Source organism: Podarcis pityusensis, assembly GCF_964106645.2.
Source record: "Podarcis pityusensis genome assembly, chromosome: 16".
Lineage (NCBI taxonomy): Eukaryota > Metazoa > Chordata > Lepidosauria > Squamata > Lacertidae > Podarcis > Podarcis pityusensis.
In genome coordinates this window covers 16,719,246-16,732,670 of record NC_138041.1, presented here as the reverse complement: position 1 = coordinate 16,732,670, position 13,425 = coordinate 16,719,246, and the positions used below count along the sequence as shown (strand labels likewise).

Sequence of the window (13,425 nt, the reverse complement as noted above, 5' to 3'; positions counted from 1 at the left end):
TGGCTCCTAGCCACAGTGGCTCAGCTCTGCCTCCATGGTCAGAGAGGCAGCAATGCTTCTGAATATTGGCTGCTAGATAACACAGGACCAGGTAACCTTTCATCAAATGATGCAGCAGTGTGTGTGTGAAACTGCCTGTTTGGGAGGTGATGAATAGGCACCTCTCTGTGACTTAGCAGGCGCTGCACATCTTGAGCAGTTGAGTTCAAGGCACTGGCAAAACTCTAGGTGTCAAAAGAAGACCTAGCAAGAATCTCGGTCCGCAGAGATAAAGATGTTTCCCCCACCCCTTCCTGACTTGGTCTCCTCTCTCTGCCCAGGCTCAATGACCCCCTCCCCAGCGGAGTGAAAATCAAGGGGGACACCCTGCTCTTCCAGAGACCCCTTAACTCTGAAGATGGAGGCGTCTATGTCTGCCAAGTGGCCAATGGCTTTGCAACCAAGGAGGCGGAGACGACCATCAGCATAAAAGGTACCATTCTGGGACAGCTCAGAAACAGGCGGCAGAGCTGATTTGGCTTGTCTATGCTAGACAACAGCCCAGGCCACATTCACACCATAGCTTTCAAGCACTAGGGCACTGCATTAAACCGCCATGGCTTCCCCCAAACAGTTTTGGGAGCTGTCATTCATGAAGGGTACTGAGAGTAATTAGGAGGCCTCTATTCCCCTAACAAAACCTACAGTTCTCAGAATTCCTTGGGAAGAGGGATTGACTGTTAAACCACTCTGGGAATCATACCTCTGTAAACACTCATTTCAGTGTTTCTTTTAAAAGTAAAATGTTTTTTAAAAAAACTTAAAAGAAACCTGCTCCAGTGTTGAGGGTTGGTGACGTGCCCATTTCTAGCCAGTCTGTGCTGTGCCCACCACTAGCTGTACACACACATTTTTTTGTTTCCTCAGAATTTGATATAGGGGAGAAGATAGGGGACTAGGTCCTCCCCCCCACCCAATGTGTGGTGGGGGAATAAAAGGGCTTGCCTTCCCTCCTCTCTCACCTGGCAGCCATGGGAGAATTTTGCCTCTCCTTGTAAGGAAGCCACTCCTTCTGTAACTCTCTAAAGATCTGTCCTTCAGAGGAACTGGTGCTGTAGGACTTTGGGCAAGGGGGTGATTTGTGGGTTTCTTCCAGTCCCATGCAGAGAAGCTCAAAGTGGACTTCATGCATCACTGCCATGGCCTACTCACCTCTCTTTTCTTGTCTCTCCCAACAGGCAACCGGGCCAAGCAGGTGGACGTGGTCTCCATCTCCATGATTGGGGCAGGACTTATCTCTGTAGTACTGCTTGGCTTGCTGGTCCTGGTGGTCATACTCATGACTTGCTACCACAAGAGAAAGACCAAACGCATCACTGAGAAATAGTAAGCAAATGGGGATAGAACCATAGAATTGGAAGTGACCCAAAGTGTCATCTAGCACTTCACATGACATCGTTTTGGTGTTATTAGCCCTCTTCTCTGATGCCAACCGTAATCACCTTGGTCCCCCCGTTACGTTTTGAGCCGGACTAAGGAACTAGATTTGGCTAGTGGGCTGGATTCTTACCTTCCCCCCCACACACTGTGGGCTAAGTTTCACAGGTGAGTGGGGACACCCACCTGCCAATCACTTGGCATCACGATGACGCCTGTATGGACAATCAGCTGATGGTTGGGGCTTGCAGAGCACCTCGTACAGAGGCATGCAAGCCCTGGCAATCTGTTGATCATCGGGGCTTTTCAGTGCCCTTTGGTCCAGCCACATGCTTGCCTGCCCCACCCCTGAGGTCATACAACCTACGCAGGGGTTGTGTTCTAGGAATCGCACCATGCTGAATCTCTAGTGGCGGAGTGTCCCATAGGACCAGACCAACTACACCAAAGGCTTGGTTTCTCGTCATTGTGAAATGAGCCCCGCCAACTCAGGGTATGACCAACAGCACTTCTGCAGATAATCTCAGGGGCTGAGCTAGGCTCTCTGGGTTCAGGCTGTCCCTGAGGCACCCTGGAGCTAAGTTGTTATGGGCTTCATTAAATTAATTTGAACAGTGAAGCTTCTGGGCAAACTAAGAGACCTGGCAACCATGCCCCCTGGTGCCACGTCTGGTGCCTTGGCACACAGTGAGATATTCCTGTTAGGCAGAGGGCAAGGGGGGAAGTAGCTGTCTCACCTGGCTTCTCCCCCTCCTTGTGTCCGGCAGCGAAGAAGAGCTGACCCTGACCAGGGAGAACTCCATCCGGCGCCTCCACTCCAGCCACAGCACTGACACCCGGAATCAGGTGAGGGTCAAACAAAAACATCTTGGAAGTCCTGGGCCACAGGGAGGTTAGGCTGGCCTCAACCAGAGCTAGGGCTTTTTTGGCTGTGGCCCTGATCTGGTGGAACGCTCTGTCACAAGAGACTAGGGCCCTGTGGGACCTGACATCTTTCCGCAGGGCCTGCAAGACAGAGCTGTTCCACCAGGCCTTTGGCCAAGGCACAGTCTGACCCCTTCCTTTGATAATCCTCATAGAACTCTAGCCCAATGGTTGCCATTAATTTGATTTTGAATTGATTTTAGAGTGAATTGATTTTAGAATGCTGTGTTACTTTTATTGTTGTTAGCCGCTCTGAGCCCGGCTTCGACTGGGGAGGGCGGGATATAAATAAATTATTATTATTATTATTATTAAGAGTGTGGGAGTCCCTGTGGATTGGCTGGGGAGGGATAAGAAGGCACAGACTGGGCTTTTCCATGGAAAGGAAGTGGGTGGGGATAGAGAGCCCCCTCTCCTTTCATAAAACTGTAGGGTTGGAAGGGAACATAAGGGTCAACTAGTCCAGCCCCTTGCAATGAATGCAGGAATCCCAGCTAGAGAATCCCTGACAAGCTATCCAACCTTTGTTCAAAAACCTCCACCGCTGCAGGAAATAAGCAGTGCTTTGCTTGATCTGGGCATCTCAAGTCTCATACAGTTGGCCAGATGGCTCTGGGAGGCTCAGACACCATCCTGGTCTGCACAGGTAGACTGCCTCTGAACTTGGAGGCGCCCATTTATCCATGGCTTGTAGCAGGGCTTCCCCACACAACTCTGAGCTTTAGAGCTCCATGTCTGAGTGTTTTGCTCAATTGGGGCAAGCATCAATCTGGGTTTTCCATTTGCTCCGATTCAGCTTTAAAGAGAGGGTTTTTGCTCCAGTGCAAAAAAAAAAAAGGCCCTCAGACACAGAGCTTTAAAGCACAGTCGGTGCCTGGAAGGAACAGAGGAAAGGTAAGTGATGAGAAGCCTGCAGTTGATAGAACTTTGAAGCCTCTTTTTCTCCTCTTCCTTTGCTGCAGAGTAAAAAAATCCTTCCAGTAGCACCTTTAAGACCAACTAAGTTAGTTCTTGGTATGAGCTTTCGTGTGCAAGCACACTTCTTCAGATACACAGAGCTGAGCCCATGGAAGTCCTTCAGCACCCTCTAGAGGGAGCAAGTGGAATAATTTAAACACGCACACAAGCCACCTTTCTAAATATGAGAAGGGCTGAGCTCAGATCTTACTTGAGGCCACCTTCTCTGACCTGGGAAATGCTTGTGGTTGCCTCACCTCAAAGAGGATATTGCAGAGTTGCAAGAAAGGTTCAGAAAAAGGGCACCAAAAATGATCCAGGGGATGGAGCTGTTGCTCCCCTACAAAGAAAGCTTCCAGCGTTTGGGGCTTACAGGTGGGGCGGGGGGAAGAGGCGACACGATAAAAGTTTATGAAATCATGCACGACATGGAGGAAGTAGAGAGAGAAAAGATTTTCTCCCTCTTTCATCATAACACTAGAACTCACAGGCATCCAGTGAAGCTGAAGATTCAGGACAATTTTTTTTTTAAGTGACTTCTTCACGCAGCGCTTAGTTAAACTATGGAACTCGCTTCCATAGGAGGCAGCGATGGCCACCAACTTATCGAGTCATAGAGAAGGGTCATCTAGTCCAACTCCCTGCAATGCAGGAATCGCAGCTAAAGAATCCCTTTGGATGGCCCTAAGGGAGGCAGATTCATAGAGGAGAAGCCTGTCAATGGCTACAGGCCATGGTGGCCATGCTGTGTCTCTAGAGACAGTAGTGCTTCTGAATACCAGTTGCTGGAAACCACAGGAGGGGAGAGTGCTGCTCTTGGGCTCGGATCCTGCTTGCGGGTTCCCCATGGTGGATGGAGTCTGCTTGACCACTGCGACTGCAGGATATTGAACTAGATGAACCATTGGCTTCCTCCAGCAGGCTTTGTACACAGTCAGTCCCCAGGTTCTCCAAAGCTCAGGTGGCTTGATTTGAGAACCAAATCAGAGCTCAGTAATATTTATATATGACTCTTACACCCTGCCTTATATGCCTGCAAGGGGCTCAAGGCGGCAGATGTGGCTTCATCCCCCCCACATTTCCACCTCGCAGCAACCCTGCGTGGTAGGTTAGAGAGAGAGAGAGAGAACGGACGAGTGGCTTAATTGTGGAGTGGGCAACTTTTAACAAGCGCTGCAAGTTTCACTTCTCTGTTACCATCTCTTCGCCATCCCTTCCCTTCCCCATGCCCTTGTTTGTTTTCAGATGGAAGAAAACCTTCCCTTGAGGTCAGAGAGCCGGCAGGGCAGCTTCCGTGGGGACAGCCTTTGCCGGGAGAGCCTGCGAGCCGACAGCCTCTGCCGGGACAGCCGGCAGGGCAGCTTCCGGGCAGACAGCCTGCGTGAAACCAGCCTCTGCTCTGTCATGGTGAGCACCAAACCCTGTTGTCCTTTCAGTATCCAGCACCTCCTCCCAGTCTTCCCCCTTTGACCTCTCCTCCCTGTCCCACCACCAATCCCCGGCTCTGAGCCTTCCTCCTCTGGGGCTTCCCTGGCTGGTGCCTCCCACCGCTGCTCTTTGCCCAGCCAGTCCCTGGCTATCTAGAGCATGACACGCCTGCTGGAAACAATTCTATTCTGCCAGGCCTATGCAGGCAGTTAAGAGCACATCTTGCCACAACGGTCAATCTATATATTATTTATTGCAAATAATCTATCCACCACTTGACTGCAAAAATCCTCAAAGTGGTTTGCAAAAAAAGATCAAAACAAGAAAGTTATCTCTAAGGAAAATCAACAGCGACAATAAAATCATTACAGCTGCGGTCCAAGGGTTTGTTATTGTGACTGGAATGTAATGGAATTTATAAGATTTTGGAATGCAGAAGTATAGTAAATCATCAAACCATCAATTCCAGCACGCGGGGGGCAGCACCTATATTGTATAATTTGTCTTTTGAATGATTGGCATTTTTAATGGTATTATAATTTGGCATTGTTACAATGAGGCTTTTATTGGATTGAAAACAAATAGAAATAAATTTAGAAATAAAAAAATTATTAGCAAGAAAAATAGCCAACAACCATTTAAGACTTCTGAAAAGTTAAAACAGCAATAGACCTAAAGCAAATTAAAAGATAAAAAATCTTAACTTTTTAAATATGGTTTTCATTGTCTGGTGTCATGTATTTTTGTTGTGAACCACTTTGTTGTGATAGATAGATAGATAGAGCTTTTTTCTTTTAAAAAATATGTTTAGGGGTACTCTTATTTTGACTCAAGAAAATCACCATTTTATGGGGGGGGAAATACAGTAAATGGACAAAAGTACAAAGATTAACAAAATGTTTAGGGGTATGTGTACCCCTCCATCCCCCCAGAAAAAAAGCAGTGTGTGTGCGCGCGCATGCGTGCGTGTATGGGAGAAATATCTGACACCCTGCTTCTCTCACCGGCTCAGAGCGAGGAGGCCGAAGGACGTAGCTACTCCACCTTGTCGACAGTGCGGGAGATCGAGACGCAGACAGAGCTCCCCCCGCCACCCCCCACCCCTGTCCAGGAGGACCAGATGGAGAAGGAGAAAGAGGAGAAGGAGCAGGAGGAAGAGGAGCAGCGGGACAGCGAGAAAAACATCAAGCAAGCCATGACCCACTTTGTCCAAGAGAACGGCACCCTCCGGGCGAAGCCCACCTCCAACGGCATCTACATCAATGGCCGGGGACACCTGGTGTGACCTTTGCCCCCTGCCACGGAGCCCCAGGACCCGACAGAGCACTGAACCCACTTCCCAATGGCCTGCCGGAGCCTCCCTTGGGCGAGGGAGCCAAGGCTGTCACCTCCTTCTGAGCCACCCGGCCGCCATGCAGCTGCCCTTGGAGATCTCCGCAGGCCTCACCACCCCGTTCTTCTTCCCCGGGAATCCTGGCCATGGTCTTCTCTTGCTCCGTCCACTTGAGGAGGGAACCAACTCATTCCCAGTGGGGTGGATCAACAGCCGGTTCGGAAATTGGGAAAGCTTCCCCCACCCCTTTTCTTTTCTGACTTTGGCCGGACGGTGACATTGCCTGGCCTGCGTTTTTGTGTCGTGTTTTTAAAAAATGTTTTGAGGCTACACATACAGGGCAAGCGATTCTGAGGGTGCCACCTGGCAGCAGCGCATTTATCTTGGCTCAGGGACAGAACTATGAAACTTTTGTGCCTCCCCCCCTCTAATTATTGTTGTTAATATTATTATTATTATTAGTTGAACGTTTGTGGCCCCCTGTGGTTACGGACAGAAGCTCCCCAAAGCCTTGCCGAGGCAAGCAATAAAATCATTGTTTTTATTTTATATAATTATTATTACCTTGAAAGGGAAAGGCTAGCTTCCCAAAGACTGAATGTAGGCACAGAGACAAGGAATCCCGGCGGGCCTCAGGGGAGCCCTGCGAGGGAGATTCCCTGCTTGGGAGATGCCCGTGGGCAGGATTCCACCCTCCCCAGTCCTTGATATGATTCCTGCGGGGATGACACTGAGACGCACGCTTTTTCACCCAGCCCCATCCAAAACGCAACTTGTGCATGAATGCAAAGGATTCCGGCGGCTAGTGCTCCGGTTTGGCAGATGAAACATCTGGCAGCCCAATCCCACCGGGGTGGGTTGTGCCACCACTTCCAGTGCGACCACCTGGAGATCGGTTTTCGTTTGGGCAAACCCCTTGCCACTCGTTCAAGCTATGCAGACCAAAACTACTTCCGAAGCAGGAAGACAGCAGGACTTGCCAGCACCATGGAACAGGGAACAGTGAAATGCCAGGATCTTTTGGGATTTATTCTTGCATCCTGGGTGGTGAAGGGGGAAAGGGGGATTGTGGGTCCCATTGCCCTTTGTATATCCACAGTCATAGAAGGTTGGAAGATTTGTGCAATGTATCATATTCTCTCTCTCTCTCTCATCCCCTCTCTTAAGTCCGTTTCACATGTGCATATAACCCCTTGGCTATTCATCTCTCAAGGGGTCACAGCTGAACAAGTCAACTGGTGCCTTTGAAAACCTTTTTTTGCATTGGAGCTATTGTGTGTTTGTTTGGGGCAGGGGGAGCGAGGGGTGTCAAAAAATTCCCATGGTGGAGATTTATGGCTGGTTTACCCCCCCCCCCCCAAAAAAAACCATCCGCTGCTGAAGCCATCAAACAAGGTGTCACAGATGGCTGAGCTGGCCCCGAGGGGTGCATGTCTGCACACGCATGAAAGCACACGTGCTTCTCCGTGTTCCCCCACTGGGCGTCTGATTATCCCACAAGGACTCAAGCCAAATGTTTGAAGTGTCTCCTCGGGAAAAGGGTTGCGCTTGCCAGGACACGAAGTTAGATCTAGATCTGAGATGGCCCCATTCACACATGCAAATTGTGAGCACCGCCACCAGAGAGCATTAGGCAGATGCTGAATCACTATACCAGCCCCTGGACTCACTTGTTTACAGCGTGGGGATAACAATACTGTTCTACCTTACCGGATTGGTGTGATAAGAAATAATGTGTGTGAGGTTTTTCTGAGCGCTCAAATGGTATCATACACGTGTTAAGTTTAATTAGGCGGAGAGGCTATAGGAACCAACCCTTAGCCTTTCTGACTCAAGCAGTTCCAACATGTAGAACCATAGAACTGAAGGGTTGGGAGGGATCCCAAGGATCATCTAGTCCAACCCCCTGCAATGCAGCAGTCGCAGCTCTGCCATTTCCCAGTCTATGCAAAAGCATACCAGGTCCTTGTTTGTGGTTTTTGTTTTTGCCCAACGGGGACAGCCTCACATCCCCCAGACTCTGTAATCACTAGTAAATGGGGAGGTATGTTGCTGGTGCTTTTGAACAACATCCATGCGCTGCAGACTGCAAGGAGGTCATACTGGGTCAGAATCCAGCCGCTTTATGTTAGCAAACACCATTTCAAGGTACTTTGGGTTATGGGCGTAGCCAGGATTTTTGTGGGCGGGGGGAGAACCTCAGTTTGCTATGTATTTTTATGTATTTTTATTGATTTAGGCAGCTTCCACTCCCTGCCCCCATTTGGCTATGCCCATGCTTTGGGTGATGCCTCTGTGAAAAGTTCTGCAATAGCTGATGGCAGCTAAGGGTAGCTTTGCATACCTAAAGTTTTGTTCCACGAAGGTGCCCCGTATCCCTTGCCAGGAGTAAACGTACATTAAGAAATATGATCACATAAAACATAGTCTTAGCATAGGAGCTTCTGGCTTACCCTGGGTGAGCTGAAATGTTGCTTTTTTGCAGTTAGTGGGAGGTCGAACTAAAATGAAGGTTCCAACACAACACCTAGGCCACATTCGCACCATACATTTAAAGCTCTATGGTACCACTTCAAATACTCATAGCTTCCCTAAAGAATTCTGGGAGCTGTAGGTCATTAAAAGTGCTGAGAGTTGTTAGGAGACCCCTATTCCTCCCCCAAAGCCATGATTTCCAGAATGTTTTAACCAGCACTGTTTTTCTAGGAAAAGAGGTGCCAGAACTCACCTTGTTCTCTTGTAATAGCAATGGCACCCACCTGAGAGGAACTGGGCTCCAGTATGTTCCAGCTGGGAAAAAAGCCCTGGTTTGAACAATCAATCCCTCCTCACAGGGAACTTTGGGAACTGTAGTCCTGTGAGGGCAATAGTGACACCCTAACAAATCTCAGCGACCTTCACAAACTACAGTTCCCAGAATTCCTTGGGGGGGGGGGAATCCAGGAGTGTTTAGAGTGGTATCATAGCACTCTAAATGGTGGGAATGTGCCCTGATGCAGTACACTGAGATCCTTCTGGGATGACAAGGAGCCCCTGCAGCATTCATTAAAAGCTTCCTCTTTGTATTTTATTGCTTCCTGTTCTGCATGTCTTCGGGATTATTTCACTACAAAAGAAAGAAAAGATTAATAATAATAAGTGATACAGTGATATAGTCAGTGATGCAGCAAACCACTTTGAGGGGTTTTTTAAACAATCAAGTGGCATATAAATTTTATGAAATTAATAAATAATAGTGATTAGAGTGTTGGACTAGGACCAGGGAGATCCAAGTTCAGAGCAGTCAGCTGTGAAGCTCAAAAGATGACCTTGGGCCAGTCACCCTTAGCCCTAACCTAACGAGTTTGTTGGAAGGATAAAATGGATATATGAATGAAATAAGGTGTTAGCTGCACTGAACAAGAAGCAATAAAGTGGACCAAATCTACTAAGACAAGCACGGTTGCCCTCAAAAGCCTCCGTAGTGCCTAGCCATGCCACACTTAGTGCTTCAGCTGCATTTTGTAGCAATAATGGTAGTTATGTTTGCCATAAAATGCAGTTTAAGGGGTCGGGCGCAGGCTCTCAGGCCAAGCCCACCCCCCTGGTGTTAGTGTAATATTTTGTCAGTATGGTGTTGTAATGTCTTATTGCAGCTATTCTTGATATCCCAAAAGGCAGCTCTTAACTTGGAAGGAGAAAGCAAGCTGGGATGGTTGCCACCACTCTCCTGAGGCTCAGACCCCAAGACACAGAGGAAGGGGTTTAGAAGCTCAAGGGCAGATTAGGGGTGGAGTCTGGTTTTTGAGAGGATGAAATCTAACAGAGCACCTGTAGGTTCTGGGGAGGAGGCTACCTGGGTGTGATGAGTCAGAGTGGAGCCTCGTGGACAGGAGAGTGCAGCTAAAGGCAAACATTTTATACCCAAGCCATGAATTGCCTTTCCACGTGATTCTCCTGGAGGCTCTTAAGGCAAGAACCCTGCAGTTTCAGAAATGTCAAACTCTGAGACACTGCAACTGTACAAACTGAGAAGAGTGGTGGTGTTTTTCCCCATGAGGCCACAAACCTACCCTAAAAGATCCAGTCACAAACTGACATCAGAGTTACTGAGTCAGAGAATTTCATAACGCAGAGCAATTATCACCACAATTAAGAGATGCCTACAAATCTCCCAGGCTACGCAACTCTTCTCTAATCTAGTGGTCAAAGAGACATCTAATTGAAGCCGTTCCTTTACAAAATGATGAACAGAGCATTTGTTTACAAGAGATTTATGTTGGTTCTCAAAGGTTTGTCACCCATCTGGTCCTGAAGTCTCTGGACACAAGTCTTTATTATGCTTTGGTTTATCCAACATCCTTTTTGACAGGAAGGTCTTAAACCCAGGAAAGGGGGCAGAAGCTAATTTTGGTATGGAATTCCTCGCACACTCCAAAATGGAGCTTTTCTTGCACAAATAACTATAAATACACTTTACCAAAAGTTTAAGAACAAAGATAGAATAGGGATCTCTTGATATATATACATCCAGATCCCTTATACAGTATGTGCATCTCTCATATGTATGTATGTATGTATATATCTATATGTCTATTTGATTTATCTATTTCCTATCCATCCGTCCAGTTTTTCTCCAAAAGCTTGTTGTGGCCTGGCCTGGGCCACTTAAAATGGCAACCATGTCTGCACCACGAACTTAGGTTTAATACCACTTTAGCCATCATGCCTGCCTGCAGAGAACTCAAGGAACTGTGGGCTGATGTGGGCCTTCAGAATTTCCTGTTTAGAAGATCTACAAGTGGGACTGGAAATAAAGGGTTGTATTCAGCTAAGTTCTACTCAAAGTAGGTCCATTTAAATTAATGGACCCATGTTAGTCATGTCCATTAATTTCAGTGGCTATACTTTTAGCATGACTTGCGCTGGATTCAACCCAAAATGTTGCTGTGTGAGCACTCCTGTTCACTATGCCAGCCAGCCAAGCTGTACCTTCCTCCATTCCATTTCCCCTCCATGTTTTCTGCATGCCCCCTCAAGAAAAAAAAAACTCTCCATGGTCACACTCAGTCCTCACTGGACTGTTTTTGGGATCCCAGGCTTTAGAGTACATAAGCAATAGCACTCATGACTGAACGCTGGGAATATTAGAGTTGTGTGTCTGCACCACCATAGAATTATAGCTTCCTGGGAAGAAATTGACTATTAAGCCAGTTTAAGTCTATAGTTCAGCCTTCCCCACAACTTGATAACTTCCAGATCTTTTGGATACCAGCTCCCACCAGCCCCAACCAACACAGCATTTTGTTTTAATTGTGCTTACTCCTTTGTAATGTGCCTTTAGGACTGCGGTCCAAATGAACTACCATTTCTTTAACCAGCTGACCAACCGTAACAGCACCCCAGCAAGGTAGGCCAAAACTGATAAATTACAATATGTCCAGGGACACCAAGCTCAGTGAGCTTTGAAGTTGAATAGGGTTCTGAGTGAACCATGGGTGGTCAAACTCCAAACAGTCAAGTTGCTAGACATCTTGATCTACCTCAGAGCAATACAGGGAATTCAGGTGGCCCAACCCCTCTTTTGTTTTAATTGTTCTCCACCAGCAGGGGCTGTGCCCAAATTTCGTGCCCACTGCCTCAATCCCAAAGAGGATGCATTTATTCTGCACCCATAAGGATAAGGCGCTTCCAAAGTGAATTTATATGACTCTCTTTTACGTCCTTTTACATGTATTACTATGATTTCTTGATTGTCTTTTTTAAAAAAAGAAAGAATTTTAGGAAAAGGCTGTGTCATCTGCTTCTAGGACCCTTGAGGTCCTTGTATAATCTGTAAATGTGTATATAAAATCCCTAGCAATGGATGCCTGTGAGTGTGTGTGTGTGTGTGTGTGTGTGTGTGTGTGTGTGTGTGTATAGATATATATAGAGAAATATTATGCAAGTGTCTTTCTGTGTATAGGAAGGGACTTTGGGGCGCTCTTACATGCACTTCTGCTGTTGTAAATAAATTGCACCTTTGGCACCCCAGGACTTGTGTGTTGTTGGATGGATTTGTAAATCTTTACAGATTTTTGCCTGGTTTGGAAAAAGTCGTCAGGGAAAGTTTTCCTATTCCTCTCTCATAATCCAATCCTAGAAAATTAGTAAACCACCCAAGGAAATGGATCACAAGTACAATTTCAGGCCAAAGAATGTGCATCAACTCATAATTACGGGATTCACCACCACAAGATGTAATGATGTCCACTAGCATAAACTGCATTAAAAAATGACTGGCCAAATTTACAGGGAAGCTTTGCCAGTGTGTAAGGTTACCAGGTCAGGAACATCCCAGACCCTCAGATTTCAGGGCCCATAACGGAAACCTAGGGGTGATGTCAGAGGCTGGGTCCTGAAGACAAAGGTTAATTGGGAGAGTGGAGTGGAGAAGGGCAGCCCCCCCCAATCTATGCAATAATTTGCATCCAGCTTCTGCTGGGCTGAAAGTTACAAGCTGTATGCACAGCCTTCTTATTTTATTTTTATTTTTAAAACGTTAAAGGCACTCCTGCTCACCCTCCACCTTCTACCTGGAAGGCGCCAGGCAAACCTGAAGATTTCAGGTCAGGCCTTGAGGCTATGTCTCTGATGGATGAATGCATGGGCGAAGCCAGGATTTTTGTTGGGGGAGGGAGCAAAACGTGGTTGGGGCAGCAGGACTTTTGTTAGGTCAGTTAATTAAGTATTCCTATTGTTTTACTTGATCAAGGGCCTGGCTACGCCCATGACTGAATGGATCCCCTGTGCTAAAATATGACGTACGTAAATACCACTATCAGTTCCTTATCAAAAGAAGCGGCTATTCTTATGGATACCTTAAGTATCCATAAGGGTGTAAGGAAAGCCTGGCTGCTGGATCAGACCAAATGTGTGAAATACAATGCAGCAGAATGAAGGCAGTTCCTGAAATGCGCACACTCACACATGCTAAGCTGTTTTCCATGCACGCTACTCCTTGTAGGAGATGCAGACTGCAATTGTATCAACCCCAGTGAAGCCTAACTGAACCTTTTTTTTTTTTAATAATATTTATTAAAGTTTCAAAAGAAGAAAAATCACATTAATAAAAAAATTAACAATAAAAAAGAAAAATACAAAGTAGAAAAAAGAAAAAACAGTTAAAAACAATTCCATCTTTTCATCACTTCTTTTACATTTACGTGTTTCCCAGACCTCCTCATACCTCCCTCTTTTGTATTCCAATTCAATTTGTTAATCCAACAATTCCTTTCCCTCCTTTTTAATCCTAATCTTTAATCTTGATATATTATAACTTTAAATTTTTACATATTAAAAACCAATTTTTCCATATTCTTTTGTACCTGTACAGCTAGAAACCACTT

General features: G+C 46.7%; 1 protein-coding gene across 1 annotated transcript in view; it reads left to right on the top strand.

Moving 5' to 3' along the window:
* NECTIN4 (nectin cell adhesion molecule 4) overlaps positions 1–12,070 on the top strand; it is an 84,805-nt gene extending 72,735 nt beyond the window's left edge. Inside the window, exons 6-10 of the mRNA XM_080985887.1 lie at positions 321–472; positions 1,218–1,365; positions 2,184–2,262; positions 4,543–4,704; positions 5,738–12,070. Coding sequence (XP_080842013.1) covers positions 321–472; positions 1,218–1,365; positions 2,184–2,262; positions 4,543–4,704; positions 5,738–6,010 — 814 coding nt within the window. The 3' untranslated portion in view covers positions 6,011–12,070. The remainder of the gene's footprint in view (positions 1–320; positions 473–1,217; positions 1,366–2,183; positions 2,263–4,542; positions 4,705–5,737) is intronic.
* The last annotated feature ends 1,355 nt before the right edge of the window (positions 12,071–13,425 follow it).